The sequence below is a fragment of the Passer domesticus genome, chromosome 1 (assembly GCF_036417665.1).
Source record: "Passer domesticus isolate bPasDom1 chromosome 1, bPasDom1.hap1, whole genome shotgun sequence".
NCBI classification, from domain to species: domain Eukaryota; kingdom Metazoa; phylum Chordata; class Aves; order Passeriformes; family Passeridae; genus Passer; species Passer domesticus.
Window position 1 is genome coordinate 148,548,423 of NC_087474.1, and position 26,198 is coordinate 148,574,620.

Here is a 26,198-nt window from a genome sequence, read left to right on the forward strand (position 1 = left end):
AGCAGTGAACCTTCTGGTGCTGTTGGGGGAGCGGAGCTGTTGGAACCAGACAGCAAACAAGGCAGTCCCACCAGCAGAGCCATTCTGCATCTGCACACAGCTGGTCAAACACAGCAATGTGCAGCACTGGGCAGCAACAAACACAGCTCAGGAAGTAGCTTTTATTCAGCTTTTTTTTTTTTTCCAAGTACGCACACAGTGTGCATCTAAAGAGTTACATTTGATTTAAGAGGAGCTTCTCTACTCCCTCCATTCACTCTACAGCTGGAATGCTGGCAGTTCCAAGGTATTTCCCACCTCCCATCTGAGTGTGATAGAAAAAATTGTTTTTGTATCAAATAACCAAAAACTGTTAAGCTTAAAATATAAACCTGAAAACGATCTAATATTAAACTCTGGTTTACTGACATGCAAACAATCCTTTTTAATGATTACAAAATTACCATCTCAGGCACACCACTTCATGACAGTATCACAAAACCACTGTTTCATTGCTCTCCATAGAATAATATTATCATTACAAAACTGTAAGGTTTCAAGGCACAATTTCTATATGCTGTAATTTGCCCTAAAGAAGTTTTATAAAAATAATTGTACTACAAAGTTTTGTAGGTTATTTTTAAAAAAGCACAAGTAGTCTTCTGTAAAGCATTAGTTTTACCTCAGCTATATTTTAATGTCAGTGTATAGGAAATTTGTAACACAATGTCCAACTACTCTCTCTAATATTCACACTTCACTGCAATTAGGTTTTTTTGTATCATATATAAGGCCATTCTGCCAAGTATTAAAGTGTCAGGTGCTTGTACTGATGGTGTTAATAGACATGACCTTAAAAAGAACCACTTTTCAAAATCAAGACTGATGTAGTCTCAGTGGGGAATGATTTGTTCATGAGCTGATGAGCTCTGTGCTATTCAAAATGTGAACACTGCATTGAAACTTTAAGAATGTCCACTAATAGGGAGAAGACTAAAATTTCCATTTTGCTATTCAATTCAATGGCTTCAATTATTATCAAGGAGGTTTGAAATTTTCACTTCAGACTTAAACAGATAAACAGATTACATGTATTCAAGAAGTAGAAGTTGGGCAAAGGAAAGTTGGCAAAGAAGGCTGGCAAAGGAAGGTGAGCTGACTATCATTCCTTAGAGGCCACAAGTGTCCTCACACTCTCCTTAGCTTGGCAGAAGACAAGTTCAAGTAGCCTAGCTTAAACTCAAGTACACTGTATAATGATGGTTGGCCACTCTTTTCTCCAGAAGGCAGCAGCAAGTAACATTCACTGCTACTAGATTCAGTATCCTCAGTTCTTCAAACAATACTTGTTATGAGATGGGTCTTCTGGAATTATAAACTTTTACACCATTCAGCATTGAGGAGCGAGCATATTTTGTCAGAAGAGCACCAACAGTCTGCTTCTCTGCACACAAGTCTCTACAGAGGAAATAAAGCACAGGACATTGCCATGAAGAGATGCTCTCCCACAAAATGAATCTGTAAAATATTAGCAATTACAGCAATAAAATGGATTTGGATGTTACGAAAAAAACCCAGAACTACTGTAACTGTACATAATGCTTTCAATTACCTAAAGTTTAGAACTTACCTTGACATTTACACACTAGGCAAAACTACACTATTTACTTCAGAAAAAAGAATTTTGGGTTTTAGGCAGAGTTTTATTATTACTGTTCTCTAACAGTTTTCAATCTAGGAAAACAGCTAGCTCTGAACTATTCAGTTATATTACAGTAAATTTAGAGCCACTCATAAAAGGTTGATGCAGTTACTTCTTGGTTAGCATCAACATCTGCTCACATATCTCACAGCTGGACATTCCAGATAATGCAGTAGTGTAAGTCTTAAGTACCAAAGGAACAAAGTGTGCAGTACAGGAAGCACTACTTCTTTATAGTTCTAGTGTTGCAATATACAGACTCATTAAATGTCAGCAAGTTTAGCCTTTGAATTGTCTGCCTTAATCAAATGAGAGTTATCACCCATTTAAACCCAGTAGGATCAGCTTTTTACACATATTTAAATCCAAAAAAGAGAGATACAGATCCCAGAGGTGGGTATTCTATTCATATAGAATCCATTTAACTTAAAATGCAAAGTATAGTAGTATCACTAAGGCAGTGATAGCTCATCAGAAGCCAGCTATACAAATAAGGAAGAATATAGTACTAATTATGTTTTAATAAAAATAAATACATCCTTACTGTATATAAGGGGTAATATCCACTTCTGTCCACTTTTCCCGTATGCCAAATAAGCTGTTGAATCTTTCCTGATTGTCTTCAGGTAAGTCTTCCACTTTTAGCAGAAAGATGGTCTCTGGTCTGGAACTTTTATCCACAAGAGCCAAGCCCTGCAGAACAGCATCAGAAAGGAAATGTTAAGAACCAACAGAACAATTAAACTTCTTTCTTTCTGACAATGTAAGTTGCTCTTTGCAGATCCAAAGCCTTCCAGAAGTGCCCTACCAGAGGCAAAGTGAAGAGGCACTGCTTTACAGGCAGTATTTATCATTTCCTTTATGATAAGAAGGAAGTGAGAATCCATTGGGTTCCAACATCTCTCTGCCTGCTTTGAGCAAAAGGATTCCAGTAGTGTTTGCTACTCTACTGCCTGTCACTACCATCTGTTCAACAACAGCTTCAGCTTCTGTTCCACTCACATTTACAAGTAGTAAATTACAGCTGCAACCTTTCTTCTCAGTGAAACGTGCCTGAGTTACAGAAACCTGAATTATCATGATTTCAGACTACTGGTGCTCATGGAGGACATCATAAAGCATGCTTGAACTCAAAAGCTGACAGAAACAACACAATACCCAATAATGGATAAAATCTATATATGACACAAGTCGGTTACAGCCTACTCACAAAATAATCCACATTTCTTTACGTGTTTACCTGAAGCTGATCAAGCCTTGTTGTCATCCCCTCAGGGACACTCTGTTGCCAGACTTCTTCAAACTCTGACAGGTTGAATTTAACTGCATTCTGCAAAAGCATTTGTGCTATAGCTCTGCATATTTTATCTTCATGCATTGCAAAGAAAACCTCCCCTGCCGAGAAGCAAAAACTAGGTTATCTTGGGTTCATGCCTTATGATAAAACAACAGCCTTGTATTTCCATTCTGTTCTACAGTCTTCTATACACCAAGCATCCTTTCTTTTCTTTTCCTTGGAAAGTTATTTGACTTGGTATTAATTTGGATAAATTATGGTATCTTCTCATTCTCAAGAACAAATGATGCAGAATACAGCAGCACTGTCCCAACTACAGCTCTCATTCCTATTTCTGAATGGCTTGTAAACAAAACTTTCACTTCTTTAATCACTCTTATGAGATTATGAAGGGATGAGACTTCATATTCTCTCACACCAACTTGGCTAAAATTTTCTGAACCAAATCAGGTATAAACACTTCCTTCTATTGGTTCAGCCACCTGTCTGTAATTCAGACTTGTTCCTTGTGCAAATTGCCTAAATATATTAAGACAAGAGTCTGTTGTCACTCCAATGATTTTCTTATGTTCTTTAAGGTTGAGTGCAACTCCTACTTCAGCCAAAGTTGAGATGAAAGCCACTGTGGGGAAGAATTCAGACTGAATTAGGGCAGTGCAGTATTGTATCTGTGTATGAGATGAACAATGGAAATCTAATTCCTACAACCAGTGGATCTTGTGGTGCTTTTCAAGAGATGAAATGCAGAGACCTACTTCAGGCAAGCTGAATTCATGCCACTGAGTACTCATAATAGCACAATTAATTACTTAAATATCTGAGATTTGGCTATCCAAAGAGAGATGTCATCTAAATTTTACTAGTAAGCTCTCTTTAGTTATGAAATTATGGCTTGTACACACCTAAAAAAATCAGTTCCAGTACCTCTGTTTACAACTGTCTTGTACAGTTTAATAGCCTTTTTTTCCTATGAAACTTCCTTTAACAATTGTACTGATTTTTAGCCCAGTTTGCTCCCTCCTTACGCTGGCAGTGTAGCACAGTCATTTGGGCCATTCTTCACAAAACCTACATTTTCTCACTAATAACTATCTCTTTTATACAAAGTTAAACCATGCAAACTTTCCTAAACTTACCATCATCAACATATTTCCTGCCATAGCTTAAAAGAATGTGTTCTATCATCTCTCTGCAAAAAAAAAATCAGAAAACATGTTCTAACACTGTTTACTAGGACACTACTGAAACAGTTACCAAGAAGATTAAGAAATAGGTATGGAGAAAAAAATAAACTGAAGAGAATAGCTGATGAGACACATTTTTGTGGGTAAAATGCAGAAGCTGGTAAAAAAGTAAAAGAAGTAAAAGAGAGAAGGATCTCCCCCAAAGGTCTCTTCCACTTTCTAGTTATAACTAGCAAAGACTCAAATGCATAAGGGAAATAAGGAATAGACTCTTGCAATATCACTTTTTTTCCAATGAGAAAGAATTGTATCAGCAACAGTGTGGCCAGCAGGACCAGGGCAGGGATTGCCCCTCTCAACACTGGTGAGGCTGCACCTCAAATCCTGTGTCCAGTTCTGGGCCCCTCACTACAAGAAGGACATTGAGGGGCTGGAGTGTGTTCAAAGGAGGGCAACAGAGCTGGGGAAGGGTCTGGAGCAAAAATCAGATAAGGAGCAGCTGAGGGAGCTGGGGCTGTTTATCCTGGAGAAAAGGAGGCTCAGGGGAGATCTTATCACTCCCTACAACTCCCTGAAAGGAGGCTGTAGCCAGATTTGCAAGACTGTAATTTTAATAGACAGTTAACAAGTACTGTAATTACTCATAGTTAATAATGAAGGTAGGCAATTGTAAGTACTAAAAAATAATTGTTTACCTGGGTTCTAGAGATCCAAGTTCTTCAAGGCAGGCACAGAGAGGAACCTTACTCAAAGGCCAGGACTCTGAGTCTATTAGCTGAGTCACATGATTCAGGAGTTTCATCTCATAATCAAAGTCTAGAATTCTCCAATATCCTGCCAAACAGAGCACCACAAAACACTGTTAGAAGGAAAACACTAACACCTTAATTCTATTGCCACTAAGATACATTACTGCAGTCTGGACATCCAGGTCACACCTTTACAATATGCAGCAGCATCATGTTGTTTTCAGGATTAAAAGCTGAGAATAGGAGCTAAATAATGAGAGCATATGTAAAGAAGAATGAAACTTAATTATCTCAATTGTTTGGAATTCTTTAGTATTATTTAACTGCCATAAAACACTAAAAATATCACTCCAAGATGAATCAGATGTGGAAGAACTAATGCTCAGTTCAGGAACAGAACTGCATGAACAGAGCTGGCTGCATTGGCCCTATAAAGCAACAGCTCAGGTCCAGAGAAGTGCACAAAAATCCAGAAACCCAGATGACTCCAGGGCTGCCATCACCTTGTGTCCCAGTGAGGGTTTGGGCATGGCCAAGTAAAGGATGAACAGGACCTGTCCAAGGTGAGGCATTGCTCAAGCCTTTCCTCACATGGCACAAAGACACTGAGATAAACCAGGTCCAGGAGGAAGAAAGGACCATGAAAAGGATGGGGTTACCCAAGAATCAGCTATTTTTGCCTCTAGGACTACAGAAAGCAGCACCCACTCATTCATGAAGAGTGTGACCTGCTAAAATATATTCATGCTGTGGGTGGCATACTCTGACACCAGTGTTGGTAGCAGCAAAGAAGGAGTTATCCTGGAAAGAGAGAGACTGGCAGTGCCTGCTCAGCTTCATCTTTCTGATCAGATTTGTAGCAGCAGAGGACATGGATCTATGGAAACAAGTCTTAGAACTTTGAAGTAACTTGCACCTTGAAAGACGAGGATGTGGAACAGGCCTTAGAAAAAGGAAACATACATTTTGGGGAAAATAGAGAGTTATTTCCTCATAGGTAATAATATTTTTTAGATACAAATACCTTCGATTTTGCAGGCATCTATAACCTGCAATTGGTGGAGTATTTCTTCTTCACTTGCTTGAATGAGACTTAACAAATCTTCTGTTGTATACTGCAACAAGGGAAAAAAAAGGAAATAAAAGAGGTTATTCTTACTCCTTCTTTGCTTCAGCGACCATACTAAATGTATTATAAGCTATAATGAAGGAAAGACTGAAGATAGATGTTTTCCTTGAGACTGAATTTTCTAAGGTTTGCCACACTCTCTGAAACTCTTCTTGTAACTTAAAATGTTTTCTCAAAGGGTCATTCAATATAAAAGTCAGTCTAACTACAGCAAAGTCTGTACCAGATATAAGCAAAATACCCATATTCCCAGATTGCCAAACTAGCACAAGCAAACCTTGTAAGTGAAGTATCCCAGCAAGAATAAAAAGTCAATGTATTCTGGCTTTTCTGAAATCACATAGTATAGTCTGTGAGATTCAAAGAAAAGGCAAAGCAAAAATCACTTATCACTTTTGGATAGAAGTCAGAACCTGCACTTAGTACCTCCACTGAGGGAAAGCCTCCTCCACCATCACCTCAACAGTTACAGGTTGTGTTTTGGTGTCTGCTAATCAGTTGGCACACACACAGCACAGACCCAGCCAGAACAAACACCTCCCTGCAGAACAGTTACGTGGTGAGATGGGAAGGTGCTGTGGTGATGGGTCTATGAAGGTGTTGGTGGATCAGAAGTTACCATGAGGAGTGAAGTGAATGGAAGAAATACCAGACTTCAATGCACTGGAAATAGGACACCAATTCCTTTATTCACAGTAGAGCCTTTTTAATCAACTCCAATATTAAAGTTCTGCTGATTATAGCTCAAAAATATTTCCTATCAGAAAGAAAAACATTGGATTCAGTGTTGGATTGAGATCTATCAGACTATGAGAACACAAATGGAGCATACCAACACTAAGTTTGGAACATCCACATGTTAAAAAACATTTAATAAATACAGAAAGGCCTGCACTTCCTGCTATGCTATTTCTATCATGAGGTCAAGCTCCCATCAGTATGTCAACGAGGGATGACCCTATCATACAGTACTTAAAAAACACTGCTAGCAATTGAGAGTAAAAATATCCCCAAATCAGTATGTGTGTTTGAAGTTTATTGCTGCCATTCAGATGCCTTGCACAGAACTCCTTGGGATATGTTTCTGCTTTGAGGCCAGCCCAGCAATCCCAACAGCTTCTTTGAATACATCACTGCTCTCAGCTCTGATGCTTTTATCAGCTGCATTGTCCTTGCAAACATAAAATGGGTTGGCTTGCACCATGTCCACACCAGCAACTTCCAGATAATGTATTTAATATGTTTCTTACCCTTTTTCTTATCAGATGTCTATGATCATCTGAGTATGCCCTGTCATTTCACATAAAATTCAGTACTAGCCTACATATTTATAAGCTTTCCTCTCATTTGCTAAATCACAACACTATGCAACAGGTTCCCTACAGTGCCATGGATCTTTATGGCTCTTTTGCTAGGGTTCTCTGTGTATGATACAGTCCTGAAAATCATGAGACTCAGCTTACAGTAAACAACCAAAAGAGTAATTTGTTTTCAAATAGATTAAATGTGGCCCATTAATTCCCAGCACACAATAAATGTTAAGTGTAAGCAAACAAAACAGTGGAAATCAGGACTACATACACTGTTTGGGATTTCAGTGAAAATTAGTCCCATAGGAAAGAGTTTTCCCTTGGAGAGCTTTTAAATTCATTTAGGAGTTCCACCAGAGACAAGGTTAAGACTTGTCTACATTTATCAAATATATCTAGTTGTTACCCAGTGAGCTCATAGAGGAAATGCATTCTCCTTCAAAAATAAATGGTGATCAATCCTCAAACCAGTCATTAATGTTTGGGAGACACTGACATCTTTTTAATAATACCCAATACTATGAATAAACACTATTTCATATGACTTTTTCATGTTGCTAGCCTTTGGCAATGCTTACAATTTTCAGACAATTTAAGCCCTTTAACCTTTGCCATCCCTTATTTTGCTCTATGTCCTTCCATGCCTAGATCAGTACAGGTAGGCAATTCTGGGGGCAAGATTCTGTAACTAATCAGAAATCAGCCTGTTAATCATCCAAGAAGAGAGAAGCATCATGTCTCTCCAGAGAAAAGTAACATCTGTGTTTGCATATCCAAGCACATGCAGATGGTTTGGTAGTGTCAGCTTCAATCAAGCCTCAGCATAAAATATGTGGGAGCAACTACTTTTTGGTTTTAAAGTCAACAGGAAAACCAACCAAGCTAACAAAACCCCAGAATATTTATTCAGCCTTTTGGCTGAGACCATATGCTGCACAGTCCAGGTCTCCCTATTACTCTTTAGGTCCCAAATTCAATTTCCTGGAAACACCATAAAACAGCAGGACAGGATTTAATTTGTGTTTTCCCTTCTTTTTAGCATGTCCTATTCCATGCCTTATATAATCCCTGTTATTCTCTTCAACTCCCTACTTCTCCTTGTCATCACCAATTACTGACTGGCTCTAACCTCATGGCAGACCCGAAGAAGAAGGAAAGGCTGCATTATACCTTAGTCAACATGTAACTCTCAAGGAATTTAGAAAAAGATTCTGAAGGTTGTACTCCAAGAAACTTCCCATAGGAAAAGAGAAATGCCCAGTCTCCTTCCATGTCCTTCATTTTCCTCTTTTAACTAATAAAAGGTTGCTTACCTGTACTCACTGGAAGTGCTACCAACAATCAACTTGTTTAGAATAGAAGGGTTAAAAAGTTAACTCTAAGAAGCATTGTGAGGAAAGGGATTTTTCTACTTCAGGATGTTTCTTCACTTTAATTTGCTCATTACCAATTATAAGAAAGCAATTTACACAGCTGATTTACCTTTGAAAATGTTGAAGCCTGATCTTTCTGACTATCAGGCCCTTCATATGGATCTTCCATTAAAAGCTTCCTCAGTTTCTTCAGTTTTGGTCGACATCTCCTTAATTCCCAATAGTTCTTGGAGAAACCAGCAATCTACAAGAGAAAACAATGACTCTTTAAACATTTTAATGTAGCATCTGGATTCAAAGCTGCTTACCAAAAATTATCAGCAAGCAGTGTTAACCCTGTCACTGAAAACATGTAACCATTAATAGGGTAATTACTTTAAAGATAAAACAATCATTGCAACGTTTTCAATTTAAAAAATTTACTACAGACAATGAAGAATAAAAATCCAGTGTTGATTGATAAAAATATGTTTGTAGTGCATAAGACAAAGGTAACAACTCAACTCTGCATGCAAATAATTGGAAATCACCACGGGATATATTTCTGCACAGTTCACCTCAAAACTGCTTTTTGTCTTTACAATAAATTGTATTACTGCCATGAAAGCCCTCCTGTACTAACCTGTCTATCTTCCCCACTTCTTCCCACGCTTGGGATCTACTTCATGGTCTTTTTAATGAATCATCATAGTCCTAAGCTCAAGCAAAGCAGACGTTAAAAAGGACAGAAAGCTACACTTGCACACAACTGACAAGACATCTCTGTTCCTTGCTCTGAGCCAACACACAAATGAAGAGTGTGCAACAGGAACTCTGGCTGTTCTTGATTCAACAACACTGACTTACCAAAGCTTTACCTTCAGAGTAATCCTGAGGTGTTTCACGGGGTACAGCTTTGACTTACTGCAAGAGTCTTTGAAGAGGCCAGACTACTGGAGGCCTTTCAGCACCATTTCTATTATTTACCAAACTGACAGGAATAGGAACAGAATCACAGAGGAGAACAGGCTCCAGCTTAGTGACTCCTGACCCAATCACTAGTTCCATGTTAAAACAGCTTCCACAAAAAAGCCTCTAGGCAGTGCTTTAAAATACCCTAACTGCTTTACTGGAGTACTTGAGGTATTTTAGAAGCCCTTGATTAAAAAAAAACAAAACCAAAAAACCAAAAAAAAATCAACAAAAAAACCCCTAAAACTTTAAAATAATATTACATTTAAATCAACTATAAGCAAAATAAGCAAAACCACCCATATATAGAAGAAACTGTATGCAAATTCTAATACACAGAAATCCCTCAATTTTAATCTATTACATAATTGGCTTGGCAAAAAATTCAGCTAAACACCTATTTCCTGACAAACTTCCAAGCTTCATGTCAATTAGTATTCACTTAAGGGCTAGCCTTTTTTCCTGCCAAGCTGTTTTCTGATCATTTTGATAATAAGAAGATGCTCTGCATAGAAAAGAAAATAAATAATTCTAATTAATATTCCAAAGCTCATGAACTGAGATAAGCTGTATGAGGTGAATAAAACGGCAGATGCTTTGGCTGGATCATCCATGCAAGTGATACAAAGATCAGAAAGTGAAGGGCAAGACTGCAAGTGAAGGGCAATGAAGCCCCAAAGTACTGAGTACATATAGTACCTTTTGCTATGTTTCACAATTTGCAGTCTTAATGAACCATCTTACATTTTTTATATCATTTTGAAAGCTCTTAGAAATAAAACTTGTTAAATAGTTCCTAAGCAAATCACATTTCCATGATGTGTAATGTCACAGGAATAGTGAAATTATTAAATGTAGCAAAACAAAAGTATATGGAAGACTATTACTTTCTCATTAATTTACTTCAGCTTGAATTAACCTTTTACATTAGCTCATTAGACGTTATGGAAGAACTGATGTTGAAGTAGGATTATTCCTCAATGACTCCATTATGTCCATTACAGCAAATAATTAACTAATAGTATTTGCCCAGCTATTTTAAATAGAATTTTATTAACTATGCTTCAGGAGGGCAGAGAACAATGAATTCTTACACTGAGAACTCTATAATCATTCCCTTTGACAAATGCTGTGATATGCTAATTGAAAGAGCCACCTTTGAATACACCTCTGTATTTAAAAAATAGTATTCAGATGGTAAAATCTCCCTTTTGGGGAAAGCACTCCTAAAAATCAAGCTGTAAATAGCTTACTTTAAAAATAGTTGTTAACACTGAGAAATTATATTTTCTTTGCAAGCTTTTAATACCTTCCACAAGTAATTACTATGCAATGAAAATAAACCACAGTTTTAACTTCTCTGAAACAATAATAATCATACATTACAGAGAAAGTTCAGCTGCCTGAAGAAAAGCTCTAAAGCCATTTTGGACAAAATACCAGAAATTACAGAGAAAAAGAAAGCAGAGAATTAAAGCAAACATATAAAAACCCTGAAAGGCATACCTGTGAATGAATAATATTACATGTCTGATCTGCATTCAGCTCCTCTGGGGTTTTGCAGCCAGGAACAAACAGCAGCATATTTGAGGTATCTGCTATTTTCATGTCATAAGTTTTATCTTTGCTGCACAACACTGCGTGTTCATCCTTCTCACCACGAATTATTAGGCTGGGAAAAAAAAAAACAACATGGAAATAATGATGTATTTTTACCTCTGATTCAGATAATATTTTCTCACATTCATACATTTGTAAAGAATTACAAACTGCAGTTCTGTTTGGTAGCAACAGTCACAGTTCAACAGAATATAAAGATGCAAATGTCAATTAATCAAATTGACTATGTTTTTCCCTCTCCTTTTAGTAGGAAAACTCAAAAGACAAGCATTCCAAGTTTTCACGCAGAACACAGTTGAATGCCTATAGTCATACAACAATACTCTCAACCCCCCTAAAACAGGGATGAAGTGATGCTTAATGTGTGAACTAGTTCTCTAATCTTAGAAATTAGATTACAAACTAGAGTTGTTCTTTAATGAAGACTGAAGCTGGCCCACTGTGAAACAAGAAAGCAAACAGAAATTGTGTTTATTGTGCAGAGCCCTTCAGATAATTAATACCTACTTTCTTGCAAGTAATTCCAAGCAGGAAAAAAATAATCTTCTGGAACAACACTGGACAAAGAGACAATGCAAAGCACCCTCTTCAGCTCACATACTTGATGAAGTAAAGATTCTGCATTAGGATGTGATAACAGCAAAGCAGGACCACAACAGGAGAACATTGAGTTCCTCCCAGGCTACACTAACCTAAGTGCTCAGATTCAATTCAAATAAATGCTCCTCTCGTTTCCCAAAACCTGCGTGCATGAACAAAGCTCAGCTGTGCCCGAAGGTAACAACATGATGCAGGCCTCTAATTGATAATACTTCATCAGTATTGCACTAAATAGGAATGGGCTTACTAACATGCATCTCACAGAACCACCTTCTTTAGAGAGACTTCTCATTTTGCATCAAAGGTTTTCGTTATGTCACTGGCATTGCAGTAAAGGAAGAAATTTAAAACAGTATCAAAACCTTATCTAGAACCTGCTCTTGGTTCAGAGTTTGGTGTCACATAACCATCCAAAATCTTATGCCCATGCTAATGCTGCACATCATTCCCTGCTGATCTGTCTAATTTGTAGGCAACCTGCCATGAATCAGGCATCGAGAGTTGTAACAGGAACATCTCAAAGTCAGCAGGATTCTTTCAGAGACACAATCTCTTTTCTGAACCTGTACTTCTGATCACAGAATCACAGACAATCCCGAGCTGGATGTGACCCACAAGGATCGCCGAGTCCAGCTCCGGGGCTGGCACAGGACTGCCCGAAGAATCACACCCGAGAGCGCTGTGCCAGGCTTGGTGCTGTGACCACTTTTCGGGGAGCCTATTCCAGCATCTTCTGAGTTCTGTTTAGAAGTCTCCACAGCAGGAAGTTTTCCATTAAAAAAAACACAAAAACAACAATAACAAAAAACCCTAAAAAACTACACACACACAGAAAATAAACCAACAAAACCAAACCAAACACGCTTCTTATAAGTGCAAACAGTTTTCAGTTTCCAGTGTAACTGAGACAGGTTTGAGGGATTTGAGGGACAGTTATTCCATCAGAACACAAGCCCCGCGCCCCGCACAGCCCGGCCCCGCGCCCGCCGTACCTGCGCCCCGCCTCCAGCTCGGCGCACAGCCCCGGCTCCAGCTGCAGCAGGCAGCACTCGCCGCCGCCGGCCTGCGGGCCGAAGCTGAGGCAGTGCACGGCCGGCAGCAGCTCCGCCGGGTTCAGCTTGGCCGTCTGCAGCGTGGCGTCCACCTCGGCGCGGCTCCGCATGGCGGCCCCGGCCCGCTCCGAACTGCGCGCCGCGGCCTCCATGTCCCGCCCGCCCAGGCGGGGCCGGGCCTGCGGGGAGCGGGCGGCGCGCGCAGCCTGCCGTGCTTCCGCGGTTGGCGGGCGGACGGACGGACGGACAGCGGGGCGGGTGGGAACGGCTGGCAGTGGTACCGAGGGGAAGGAATCGCTTCCCTCTGCTCCTCCGCCGGGTCTAATCTGGGACAAACCTCCCGATTTCTGTCTGGCTGCACAGGAGCTGGGCTGTGCTGCAGTAAAATCTCTCGTTATGCCAAAAATGCAATAAAAATATACAAAGTGCGCTAAACTAAGTAAAATGACAAAACACTGCAAAAACAGGCTCAGTATGGTAGTCACTGCCCAGCTCTGAGGCAACATAAAATCATAGACGTGTTTAGGATGGAAAAGGCTTCCAAGAGCTAAAATCCAGCTCTTTATCCAGCACTGGCAAGTCCAGCACTAAGCCATGTCCCTGAGTGCCACACCTGCCTGTCTTTAAAGCACCTCCAGGGATGGTGACTCCACCACTTCCCTGGGCGAGCTTGCTCCACTGCCTGACCACCTTTCCTGTGAAGACATTTTTCCCACTGTCCAACCTAAAACTGCTGGTGCAACCTGAGCTCACTTCCCCTCATCCTGTTACTTCTTAGCTGGGAGAATTCCTGCTTGGCTACACCACATCCTTTCAGGGAATGGTCGTGAGCAATAAGGTCTCAACTGAAACTCCTTTTCCCCAGGCTAAACACCCCCAGCTCCCTCAGCTGCTCCTCACCTGAGCTGTGCTCCAGACCCTTCCCCAGCTCTGTTGCCCTTCCCTGGACACACTCCAGCCCCTCAATGTCCTTCTTGTAGTGAGGGGCCCAGAACTGGACACAGCTCTCGAGGTGTGGCCTCACCAGTGCTGAGAACAGGGGACAATCCCTGTCCTGGTCCTGCTGGCCACACTGTATCTGATCCAGGCCAGGATGCCATTGGCCTTCTTGGCCACCTGGGCACACACTGGCTCCTGTTCAGTCCCTGTTGACCAGCATCCCTTTTCCTCCTGACAGCTTTCCAGCCTCGCTGTCCCAAGCCTGGAGGTGTGCCAGTTTCAAAGTTTTTCCTTGACACCAAAGCATGACAGCAAGTGTGGAGAGAGGGAGATTGAGTGTGCAAGCCACCACAGTGGGTGGGAAAGCACTGCTGAGGTGGCTGCCACGCACTGGTGTCACTCACCCCAGCTCCTTCTGTCCCTCTGGGGACAGTCTGACCGAGGGTAGCTACACACAGGCTCTCATCCACGCATGACCCTTAGGAAAGGGCTTGCACAGCCTTCACACAGAGGTTTGTCTCCCCGTGACTCAGGGCTCAGCTCAGGCTCTTGCTGTGGCCTGATGTGGCTACGTCTGTCAGAGGAAGCCATGAGGAAGTTCTCGAGCTAAAGCCATGACACAAATGAGTGGAAGCCACAGGCATGCGCAATTATTGCAATGGAAATAGTCTGCAGCTCAGACATTCAGGGGGAAGTCTATCGACGTCCTTAAACTGTAAGAAGAGAACAGAAGCAGAGGCTCAGAGCTGCTCAGCTAAGCAGCAGTGAGAGTCAGACTTCTGCAAGGAGCAGCACAGGATGCCTCTTCTCTGTCTTGTCCAGGACAACTGGCTCCTCACTGATTTTTGCTGTAGGGCATATTTACACCCAGCCTGGTAGTGTGTTAGTCCTAGTTCCCTGCTGCGTGCATCAGCTAGCAAATAGTTACTCAGTGCTCCTGAGTTTTGTCTATCCACTTGCAGAGTACCTCTGTCTTGGTAAGAGTCTGAACCAAATGACCCAGATGAGGAGGTTGTAACCCCTGTTACGTGGGAACCAGAAGCAGGAGCTGGTGGGATGGAGCTGGCTTGGTTCAGTCCCAGCCTGGCAGAGATCAGCTGTTGTTGTTGTGACTGAGTCAGGCATCTTCTGTCTTCAGACGGTGATGCCTGAGTGGTGCCAGTGGGGCAATTGGCCTTGGAGAAAACTTTGGCTGAAGTTATTAAGCAGTTTCCTCTGTAACACACTTGTGCTGTGGCTTGTTCAAGAATTAGACATTAGTCATGTTTTCATGTTTTATTTCAGTTTTTGGCAGGTGGAAATACCGTCATTGTACACACAGGAAACCAGAGACACTCCAACTTGGGCTAGTTTCTACTAATGCGTAGGTGCAAACTGATATGTGTATAGCCTTGTTTGAGACTTACATTTTGATTTAATGTAAATTTCTTCATGCACACCTCAGGTAAACTAGAAAATCACTTTTTACCAAGTAAATGTTGAAATAGTTAATAAGCTCATTTGTGATGGCTTTAATTTATACCTTAATTTGTGCAATTTTCCAATGACCTTGCATACCTGCTTCTTCTTCTTTCTACTTTTCATTCTGTGAAATAAAAACAAGTTCTGGTACAGCCAAGAAACTGAATCCAAGGCATGGGTTCATGGAGTTTGTTCCTTAAGAGATCTTCTATGCAACAGAAACTCAACTGGAATTAAATCACTGGATGTTATTCAGCAGTTGGCGTTGATCTGTGGTCAGAACATGTGTAGTAGTTATTAACTTTTCTAATCAGTTTTGTTTATCCTGGTCGTTCTGGTTGAAGATGATTTTTATATATTATATAATACATATTATATATATTATATATGTATTTAAAATTATATATGTGTTGGAACTGACATGTATGTGCTTGTGCTGTCTGACATCTTTCTCTGTCTGTCCTTCATTTACCCCTGAAAGATGCTGTTCAAGGTCAAAGCAAATTTGGCACGTAAATTTCCTGGAATTTTGGTAGAAATCGGTGGCTGGGTGATATATTGAAACCCCTGCTTGGGGGAATGCAGCTCTGATCCATTCTAAGAGGCAGAGGCCAACTGGCCTATCACCAAACACATGGACATAAATCTATAGAGATGTCTCATTTCTCAGGAAACAGCTGGTATTATGCATCTGTTTTCACTGAGATTGCTTTAGAGCAGTGACCTGACAAAAACAGGTTTGTCTAGGAACTCATGAAGTTGGTTTCTTGAAACATGGATGAACCATTTAATGAATTTGAATTGCAGAGAAAATGAGATGATGAACTATCAATGTTGCTGTCAATTTATAAGCATGGCATGCTTATAAATGCATGCTATGGCAAAAGAGCTTGGTAAGATCCTGAAATTTTATACTGATGCTGCAGGGTTATTTATTTGCTTTGGAGTTACTATAGCATAAATTAGTTCTGTTTTCAGTTTGATCTGGTCTGGTGGACTGAAACTGTCAGGGGGCAGGAACGTGTAACATCATGGTACAAGCAGGGGTGAAACTCACCTGGAGGAGAATGGAAGCAAGAGTTGAGGAAGCAGTAAATTCAGCCATCCTGACTTAACTAATCACCAGCTGCTGTCAGTCCACCCAGGTGCCCGTTGGAGCCTTAAATGGACACTTAGACTGAACTGCCAAATAGCCTCTGCATCCTTATCTGGGCTGGGGACAGGGCAGGAATGAAGTCAAGCCTCAAGCAAGATGAGCTTTGACATAGTTTTTCAACTGACAAGTGTTAATGGAAATTACTGTTAATGTAATGAATGTGGTTGAGTGAAGTTAGCGAACAAAAAAAGGATCTTTGAAGGTTGTTATAGTCTTGCCTTTGAAGTCCTTGGCCCTGTTTAATCTTTCCCAGAACTCAAACATCAGGGATGCGAGCCATTAAATGAATGAAGGGCATCTGTGACAAATCAAATCAAAGAAATAACTCCAAAGCTCTACACTGAAACATGGAATGATGAAGCAGGAGATAACAGTGCACAGTACCACTGGCAGGCTCTAGTCATTAGGTAGCATGTTAGGGGGATGACTTCCCAGTGTGATTGCAATCCAAGTGCTTGGAGCTCTACAGTAAAATGTAGTGAGAAAATAGGGCTACATGAAATGGGGTGTTCAAATGACAAAGACATACACACTGGAAATTTACAGATGTCCTTCGAAGTACAACAGAGGTAGCTGAGGAAAAAAACAAAAAGATAAAGCCAGCACTGGAAAAACTGACACGGTGCCAAAGTTGAATATAGCAACACATTATCAGCTCAGTGATAATTACACAATTCACAGTTACTGTTCTTGGAAATTATTCCACAAGAGAGGCTCATTTTGATTAAAGCCTCATAAACCCTAGTTCAAGGATTTCTTTTTTCAGCTGGAATGCCATCTGCAACATGTAAAATTAGCATGTGTGTTATATTTTCACTCATTAAATGACAGTTTCTCGTTGTCTAGAAATACCTGCCATAGGATGTGCTCATTGTGTGTGAAGGTGACCACTGAAGCTCTAGGTGTGACTGGGGTTAGAGCTCTGAATGCTCTTTCAGCACATCACAGACTCCTGTGAGACACTGGGAGAATGACTGTCTACAATGACTGCGTTACATTTCCTTCCTAGGAAAACAAGAAAGAGAAAAGTCCAAACAGAAAATATCATTATGCCATTGAATAAATCCATGGTGCACATATCCCGAATAATGATTGTCTAGTCTGTCTTAAATATAAGAACTGGGGATTACTGATGAAAAGAACAGAAAGTAATGGATAACAGGAGAGAATAAATTTCTATGCAACACATTGAGAAACTTGGGAGATGTGGTAAAAGTCAAAATTACTTTGATTCACAGAAGACTTAAACAAGTTCATAAAGATGTGCTTGACTCTGTACAATCACAATATTCAGGTTTTAGTCATAACTCAGGATCCTAAATAAATTCAGACCCCCTAAGTTACTAGAGCACACACTCTTCTGCTCTCCATTGGAGTTGGTTATTGAGACATACTTTGATTTTTTTAAACTTTTTTTGTAGTGAAATGTAAAATAGCAGAGCAGTGGCTTGCTATGTTGCAGACCTTGGTTCATTTGTACTACTGTACCCCAATAAAACCATCATACCTGGTGATGTCAGCCAGAAAAGCACCACAAAGCAGGAGCTATTGAGTCCAAGACTCAAACAGAGAAAATTTCAGCCAGTTAGTAGAATAACCAGATAGCTCATTGCTACCTCAGCCAAGGCAGTCTTGTCAGTCTTAACAGGCCACCAGTGAGATGCAAAACACATATATTCAAATTAGGAGAAAATAAACAGCTGTAACCAAGCCTAAATATTCATGTAAACCATACAATAGCTTGGAGTGTTTTGGTGACATTTAATTTGTTCTGGCCTGGAAATACTGGAGAAGAAAACTCAACCACAAAGCTGGAAAGCATACACCAAATAGCTGGAGCTCAAACGTGGTCAAGACAATTTGGAAATGACTTTGAGAATGTCACTGCACACTGTTGTGACAAGCAAGAACCCAAATGCTCAATGCTTATGAGACAACCAGCAATTAGAGACCTGTTTCTTTGCTATGTTATTTCTTTGCAATGACTGCATGTGTAATTGCAAACAAAGGCAGAGGATCAGTCATGCAACACTGATTTGAAGATAAGGTGGGGTAAACCTGAGCAAGCTGGTACCCAGCCTACATTCAGAGCTTCTCCCAGTCTCAGCCAGTCAGCCAGGACATTCATTGCTGCACAGCATGTCCTCACAGTGTCAAAATGGTGCAATGGGGGGGAAGGTGCTGTGATCTTTGTTCACATTGACATGAAAGAGCAAACTGTTTTTTTTCCAATAATGTAGTAATTACAGAGACCCTTTTAAATTTAGAATATATGTCAGGCAGCCATGTTAGTTCATGCATGAGTACATCATTAAAATCTTTTACTCCCTGCACATAATTTTCTGGATAGATCTCCAGAGTGCTTCTACCACAGCAAAGCCTGTGATTCAGACTCAGATGATTTTGCTAGTTGGGAAAATTAGCAGCTATACTTTACTGCAGGCCCTAAAATTTAATCTCACAAACCACCTCCTGCTAGAGATGTTTAAAATGGTGTTATTATTAATATTGGGGAGTTACATGAGATAAATGAAAACAAATGTAGGGGTTTTTTTATGCTGTGTAGAGGATTTTGTTGCTATTTTCAGTCTGCAGACCTTATTAATACTGACAACCTAAATACCAGTATGTGTCATCTGGCAAGTTATCCCATCATCTCACTTCTTGACTAGATGCTATCTGCATAGCAGTAACCTCAGAAATTGGGTGGTTTTTAGTTTATTTTTAATTTTTAAGGCATTGCTGGGGATATATACTACAAATGTATCCCAGCAAACTACATACTTACACTTTCTGTATAAATCTAAAATAAAAAAATAGATTAATCAAATTAATGTGAAAACCATGGCAATTTTATGCAAAATATTTTATAAAACCCAAGCAGGAAAAGGCATCAAGTATTTTATTTGTAGGGAGAATACAATGGAGGAATAGAGTGGCACAAGAAAATGACAGTGAAAAATGGCAAGATGAAAACTTAAATGAGAAGAAGCCAATATGGGAAAAGCTCATGTAACAAAGGGAGCAGAACTCTTACATGGGAAAGAATAAAATGCAGCACAAATGAACATATCACAAAAATTATGTCCAACAAATCTAATGCTGGAATGAGCTGCAGAACAAATATCTGATTCTGTTACATTCTAGGTGTTTCTCATGCTTCTGCTTATAGGGCCTTCTAGTTTCACCCTCAGTCATGATGAATAATGCAGTCTTGGACTGTAACTGTTGAAGAATTACCATTTCACTCAATTTTGTCATTCTCAACTTTCTTCCCGATGCTGAAATGTTAGATGAGCAGGCTATACCCTTCCCATCCTGCTCCCCAATATACTTAGAAGCCCTTCTAATCCCATGCCCTTTTTAGCCCCAAACCATCAACCTGACATGAACATGGAAAAACTCTGAGACATCTCTGCAGGAAACATTTTATTCTGAAGATTTCCATCTACCCCCCTCCTCAGGTACTAGGGTCTATGCCTAAAGCATCCCATGTCTATTATATTTTTTTGATATTTTTCTGTGAAGATGCTAACCGTCTTTATTTTTTTTTCTCCTGCTGCCAAATACTGGATTTTGTTAAGGGGACAAACATTTTTCCATTGTAATCACTTTCTAAATGAGTATCTCATTTTTTTTTTACAACTCTGTGAGTAATGAATAGTAGTGAGTATATCAAAAGGGCTGTCAATGTCTTGAGATGTTGAAGAATTTGCCATAACATGGTAGGCTATAACCAGGATAGCACAAATAATTTTCCTGGATGTTTTGGCCTCTCAGATCCCCAGTCACTGTTGACTCAGAAAAGTTCACTGCCTGTACACTTAGAAGAGATTCTTGTCCTTTCACCTTCTCCTGCCTGCGTATTGGAGACTGGGTCATCAGTTCTAACCTAACAGAATTGCCTCAACCTGGGAAATTGCTTGGTAAGTGGATGGTGAGACTGCTGTCATCATGAACTGCTTCAGAAGAGATCCTGTGTGAGGCATGAGGCAAAATACTTCCCTTTGAGCCTGTCTTCAGAGAGCTAAATGAGCTTTCCTCCAAAATTTTATGGTTTGAATGAGAGGAACATCAAAGGCAATTAAAAAACTTCAAATGCTTTAATTAACAATTCTATGCAGGTTCCATTCCTGGGGGAGTGCACACTGGAGTCTGCCAAATTGTGTTACAGAAAAAAGACAGGTGTAGCTGATCCTGTTCCACAGTGGGGATGTGCAGTGGGCCTCCTGAGATGCTTCTGGGTGACTTTTCTGTATTGACATCTTTACCAGTGGCAATTCGGAGGGCTCCTCTCCAGAGAGAGCAGTCAGTGCAGATAGGGACAGAAGGTCTTGTCTCTCTGACAGTTGCTGTGAAGTGACTGTAATACAGGGAGAAAACTCCGAGGGACTTAACAAAGAAAATTTATTCTGTCCATCTCAACCCAGCAAGTCCCAGACAAATACTTGTAAAGTGCCTTCCTGAAAAAGAATATTGAATTATCCAGTGTTTTACTGACTTTTTCATTTTTACTAGATTGGGCATTCGTTCGATTTTTGGTGTTCATTGGGGAGGGAAATTAATGATGGAGTCAAATATGTTTGTGTTTTTAGTTCTGTGCAAAGAGTGTCTTGTCTAAAGATTATTCCTTTATAAAATTAGCTTAACAGTCTTTTTCTTTTGTGGAGTATCGATTCACTACAATTTTCTAATTGGCATTTTCATATTTAAATTCTTGAAAAGGCCACAGGGTGGCAGAGCGATTAAACAGTGACAACAGCTCTTTCTGCGGCCATGGACCCGAGCCAGGCGGGCTGTGCTGATTATCCATCCCAGTGGAGCGAGCCGTGCTTTGGAGTGTGGCGTTGCCGCTGTCCCACAGCAGCGGTGGCACTCTGTCACGGTGCCGTGCCGCTGCCCTGCCCCAGCGAGCTCTGCGAGCACAGAGCGGCTCCGCAGGCGGAGTTCCTCGGGATGATGTCTCTGTGTGCCCCGCAGCCTCACCTGAGGAGTTACAGGCTGGGATGTGGTGAGGGACAGAGAGGGCGCTGAAGCCTCAGCAGCCCGTGAGGAGGCCTGTGATTCTGTGCCTCACAGACGCAGCTGTTGGGGCTCTGTCAGTCCGTTTGCCCCCGTGGCTGCCATCAGAGCCACATGTCCCCTGAGACGCGCCCTGCACGCTCGCACCAGCGCCCAGCACCCACCCCAAGCCCTGCCGGTGATGCTCACCCCAGGAAACAAGGAGCCAGGTGCCCTAAGGCAGTGTGCTCCATCGTGTGGAAAGAGAAATGGTCAACAGAAACTCGTGCTGAGAAGCAGAAATAGACAGCAAAGGATACGAAGGTGTCTTAGACTGAATCTCTACTCTGAGGTGTTGTCTCCCAGCGAAGAAGAAAAGAAACCCATGCCTGAGTGTTCAGGGCTGATCACAACTCAGTGTCAAACCGCCAGTTCGAGCCACAGTGCTTTAAGTAAACATCTTAAATCTTGTGGCCAGACATCAGAGTGTTTAACGCAGAGGCAGCTGGGGCATGGCATAAGAAGCTGGCTTTTACCACAGAGCTAGAAGGTGGGAAGTGGTTTAGAAAGCAGCTCCTTTTCACCCCTTAGTCACACTTCCCAGCTGACTCACACCTCCCAGTCCATGCATTAGGCTGGATATTACACAAGTCTAGGACTATGATCTGGACTAAACATGATATAGATGCAACTCGAGTTGTACAAGTACATAATTGCCATTGGTCAAAATGCAGAATAAAATAAAGAGCAAACAAACAAACAAAATGAACTACTGGAAATACATATGAACTTCTTCAAAGATAAACCTGAGGTTTATAGATGCTTTTAGGCTAGTCATTGTTTTTAGGCATGATCATCACATCATTTTTGTGATAATCAAAATTTGAAATAATTGGAAAATGAATATACAAAATAAGAGGAATTAGAAAATATTCCAGGTATAATGAAATAGGGCTCTGCATACATTGGGTAGTGCAAAATGCTGGTTTAACAGAGCATACTGTCAGCTGGAATTATTTGGGTTACTGGTCTGATGCGAATTTCTGATCTTTTTATCTTATTGAAGCTGCTTGTTTCTATAAAATATTTACCTGCTCACTAGAGCAAGCACTAAAGCAGGTACCCATCTCTTGGTCATGTCTTAGCTGTTAGCCTGCACAGAAATCTCACTACCTCTATCTGGCCTAGTGAGTGTTTGAATATTTAATGCAAAATGGAAAAGCTGTGTAGGGACAGGCTTAGAAAACTCCTTTCAGATTGTCTCTGTATATCTCAGGATCAAAATGCCTTTTTCTCTGCACTTCAGCTCACTATTACAACAGCTACTAGGTCAGTAACACATGAAATATAAGAATATAAACAGATATGATTTTCACTCTAGTGCTGAAAAGTTGGACAGACTATGAAAAATTCCTTCTGTTATCTCACCATGGAGGCTCTTGAAGGAACTTGGATGCAATAATAGAAAAAGAGAAATTTAAATAATATTCTTGTTTTTTGGGTTTTTTGTTTGTTTGTTTGTGGGGTTTTTTTTGAAAACTTACTACTTACTAACTTTCCTGTGGTTTATCACAGGACTAAAATTAGCTTGGCCAGATGTATTCTTTGAATCACACAAGCACTGATTCTTACTTCCAGTTCCTAGCAGACAACTTGCATGGTTCAAACTTAGAGCAGCAATGAATGCAATCTGTGCACTTCCATGTGTGGGAAACACTATTGTACATAGCTTGAAAAGAGGAGGGGAGATTGGACAATACCTGGTAGTTCCTATGGTGCCCCTTCTAGTGCTAAGGAAGTCAACCAGTTGAAACACAAAGACAAGGGCGCTCTCTTTGCAAATAAGCATGGGAATATAGGAAAAAACCTTCACACTCATTTTCCATGAGTGTTGCAAGAGCTACTTAGATAAAAGGTCAACTTAAAAGCCAAAAAGCATTTTGTACTTGTCTTTCTCAGCAAAGAGAGTGACCTTTATAAAGGAATTTTTAAATTTTTTGTTTACATAATGATGTCTCTTATACAAAAGATGTTAGGGAAAAAGAACCCCAAACCATCCAGCAGCTTACCTGCTAATGCCTTTTGTCCCTGAAGTGCTTCACCATCTTTTTCATCCATGTCATTTTCCTGTTTAAAAATCTTATCATCCCAGCAAGGGAAAGCCAAACAGCTTTATATGGGACTCAAGAACAATGCTATAGAGAAATGAGAAGTATAGACATGAATACTTGTAATTATTTCATGAGGATGTCTTGTGTTAAAATAAGTTTGCAGAAAATTGACTAGTGAGACTAAAGGATTAATTTATCAAACTATCAGATTAATTTTTCGAGTCAAAATGAAGGCCACAGTCTTCAAGGCACTAAAAGAAATATTCATGTTTCATTATGTAAACATCTAGTGTTTCACCACTTGGGCATTTACTAAATGAGATAAGAAAGTTTATACAACTTACTAACATGTTTTCTAAACCCAGCACTCTAATACAATGTGCCTATTCATGCATGAGCTTCCACAGAGCGTTGTGACCTTGGTGGTTCAAGTGTTACCACCTTATACCTCCCTGCATGCCAGAGAGCCTCTAATGTCATCAAAAGTCACTTGAACTGCTCCTCACACCTGTGATACCAACCGTCTAGCAGACCTATGCAGCTTTTGTTACTCTCTTGATGTCATGGAGGATGAGTTTTGAAGTGTCCCTGGGCTCCAGCTCAAAGATCTGTCCTGCTTTTGGCTGAGGAGTGCCTGACTGGTGGCTAGCTATCTCCATCTCATTTAACTTCAGCCATGCTAAAGTAAAACTCGGGTATTCATATCTAAAATAGGCACCAACTTCTAAAACTGATCCTATATCTGAAAAAAATAATTTTTTTACTACTTACCAGAGGTTGTCTCAGAGGGATGCTTCTCTCTCTCGTGCTGTTAGGATTTCAAACTCTACGCATGCTGTTCCACCTCTTGGAGTGGCATTTTAGTCTTCATGACCTCTCCCTTGGGAGGAAGGGTCAACACAGCCTACTTTTTTGTTAGAAACCTTATGTTCTATAGCAGTCTGTAGATTAAAAACAAACATCCCACTAGGTTATTTTGTGTAGCTTTTTACTAGCTCTTGCCCACAACGTGACACTTCAAGGTTATGTCATTACCCTTTTCTGGGGGACAGCAGGCTTGGAGTGACTGATAGCCCATTCCCTCCTCTGAAGATAACTGTAACTGTAAGAAATTTCAGTGTGAACATGTGGAACAAATTACAAATGGGATATCAGTGTGCAAAGGCCAACATGAAATTCTATAATCATTAAATAATCCACTACAGGAATTTGTACTGGCTTGCATTTTGCAAGTTGCAAAACTGCACAGGGAAGGATATGGATTTCAGGCTGCAGTTTCCACCAGCACCCTCTCACGACACTTTGTCACTGCATGAGGACAGCTTCTTGTCCCTCTTCCTCTGCTTTTCTTCCTGTTTCCAGCTGCCAAGGCCCATTCTACCTTGCTGTCAGCTGGCACTCATTGCACCCTGCAGACATCTGCACAGCCCTGCTTACTAGCTCAGAAGAAAGCTTCCCACTTTCTGTTACTCTTTTGTCTGTTTAGTGAATTGAATTGCAACAAGCAGAGGACCTAGAAGTGGGATAACATAAGACACATTGTAGATTGTGTTGCCAGGGCCTGGAGGAACAGTGTATCTCCTTTTAGCAGCAGTGAATGGATGAAATCAGCCAAACCCAGGTGATAAGAGCCAAGGATTTACCCAGAAATGGTCTGCAATGTACATTCTCTTGAAATTGTCTTTCCTTCAGTCATGTGATAAAGCGCTTGATAAAAATTGCTTGTACATTCTTTGTCTTTAAAGATAAGGTCAGATGAGATGGTTGTTTCAATTCTCTTTTTGTTTCCAGCTCTGTGAATCTGTACTTTGTATGTTTTCAGTATGAGTGGAATTAGAGGCTGTTTGCAAGTATTAAGATTAAATGTGTGTCTTCCAAATTTACAGAAAATAATCTCAAACTGTAGTGCTTATAGTCTTAAGGTGTCCCTCTCTCTGGCCCGAATGAAACAAAGGCAGATTGTGTTTTTCTCCCTTTTTCTCCCTTTGCTATTCATGAACATCTCGTGCTCTTTGAGACCCACAAAGGTGCTCATTAAAAGGACTCTACTGGGTTGAACCAAAGGTCCATCTAGTCCTGTGTTCATCTCAGTGGCTATAAACAGATGCATAGGGAGCAGCAGGGAGAGCACATATGAAATGTCACACAAGTGCTTGCCTTGTGAGACCATTATTTTTAGAACAGAGAATTTCCTGAGCTGGATGTGGCTTCTGTCTGCTTAGTAACCCCATGTAGATTTCTTTTCCAAGTGTTTTTCTCTTTAGTTACAAGTCCATTCTTTTACATCCAGAGCCACCTTTGGTAATAAATGCCACAGTTCTACTATGGACAATGCAAACAACACCTTCTTCCCATTGTCTGCAGTCTCGTTACTACTAGGTTCACTTGATTCCTTCTTAGTTTTTCTTGTGGTTCTATCATTTTGGTTCTGAATCGATGACAGTATTGCAAGTACTTTAGCAGACACAATTTCCATGCACACAGAGTATGTGCAGACAGATATAAAGGCAATGAGTAGGCAATCAAGGTATTGCATGTGTTTGCAAATGAAAACCATGGTTGGACCACTGCAGATGATGCCTTC

At 40.5% G+C, this 26,198-nt stretch overlaps 1 protein-coding gene across 2 annotated transcripts; it reads right to left on the reverse strand.

The window, feature by feature from the left end:
- Positions 1 to 147: 147 nt before the first annotated feature.
- On the reverse strand, positions 148 to 24,527 carry DSCC1 (DNA replication and sister chromatid cohesion 1). Of its 2 annotated transcripts, XM_064395650.1 has the most exons (11): positions 24,386 to 24,527; positions 23,573 to 23,698; positions 17,355 to 17,507; positions 11,181 to 11,346; positions 8,833 to 8,967; positions 5,936 to 6,026; positions 4,858 to 4,996; positions 4,115 to 4,167; positions 2,922 to 3,076; positions 2,226 to 2,374; positions 148 to 1,437 (listed from the first exon to the last, which is right to left on the reverse strand). In XM_064395650.1, the coding sequence occupies exons 3-11, from the start codon at positions 17,372 to 17,374 to the stop codon at positions 1,329 to 1,331; spliced, it is 1,017 nt and encodes a 338-aa protein (XP_064251720.1). In that variant the 5' UTR covers positions 17,375 to 17,507; positions 23,573 to 23,698; positions 24,386 to 24,527; the 3' UTR covers positions 148 to 1,328. The 2 variants fall into 2 exon arrangements, with proteins under 2 accessions (XP_064251720.1, XP_064251713.1); XM_064395643.1 differs by lacking the exons at positions 17,355 to 17,507; positions 23,573 to 23,698; positions 24,386 to 24,527 and adding an exon at positions 12,887 to 13,128.
- Between the last annotated feature and the right edge of the window lie 1,671 nt (positions 24,528 to 26,198).

What these genes read in the sequence shown, in the direction of transcription:
- DSCC1 (XM_064395643.1), bottom strand. Translation starts at nt 13,098, where the DNA reads ATGGAGGCCGCGGCGCGCAGTTCGGAGCGGGCCGGGGCCGCCATGCGG. An exon ending in AGATGCCTGCAAAATCGAAG is followed by an intron (nt 4,997 to 5,935) that starts GTATTTGTATCT and finishes TCTGTTTGGCAG; the next exon opens with GATATTGGAGAATTCTAGAC. An exon ending in CAAGGCTTGATCAGCTTCAG is followed by an intron (nt 2,375 to 2,921) that starts GTAAACACGTAA and finishes GCTGTTCTGCAG; the next exon opens with GGCTTGGCTCTTGTGGATAA.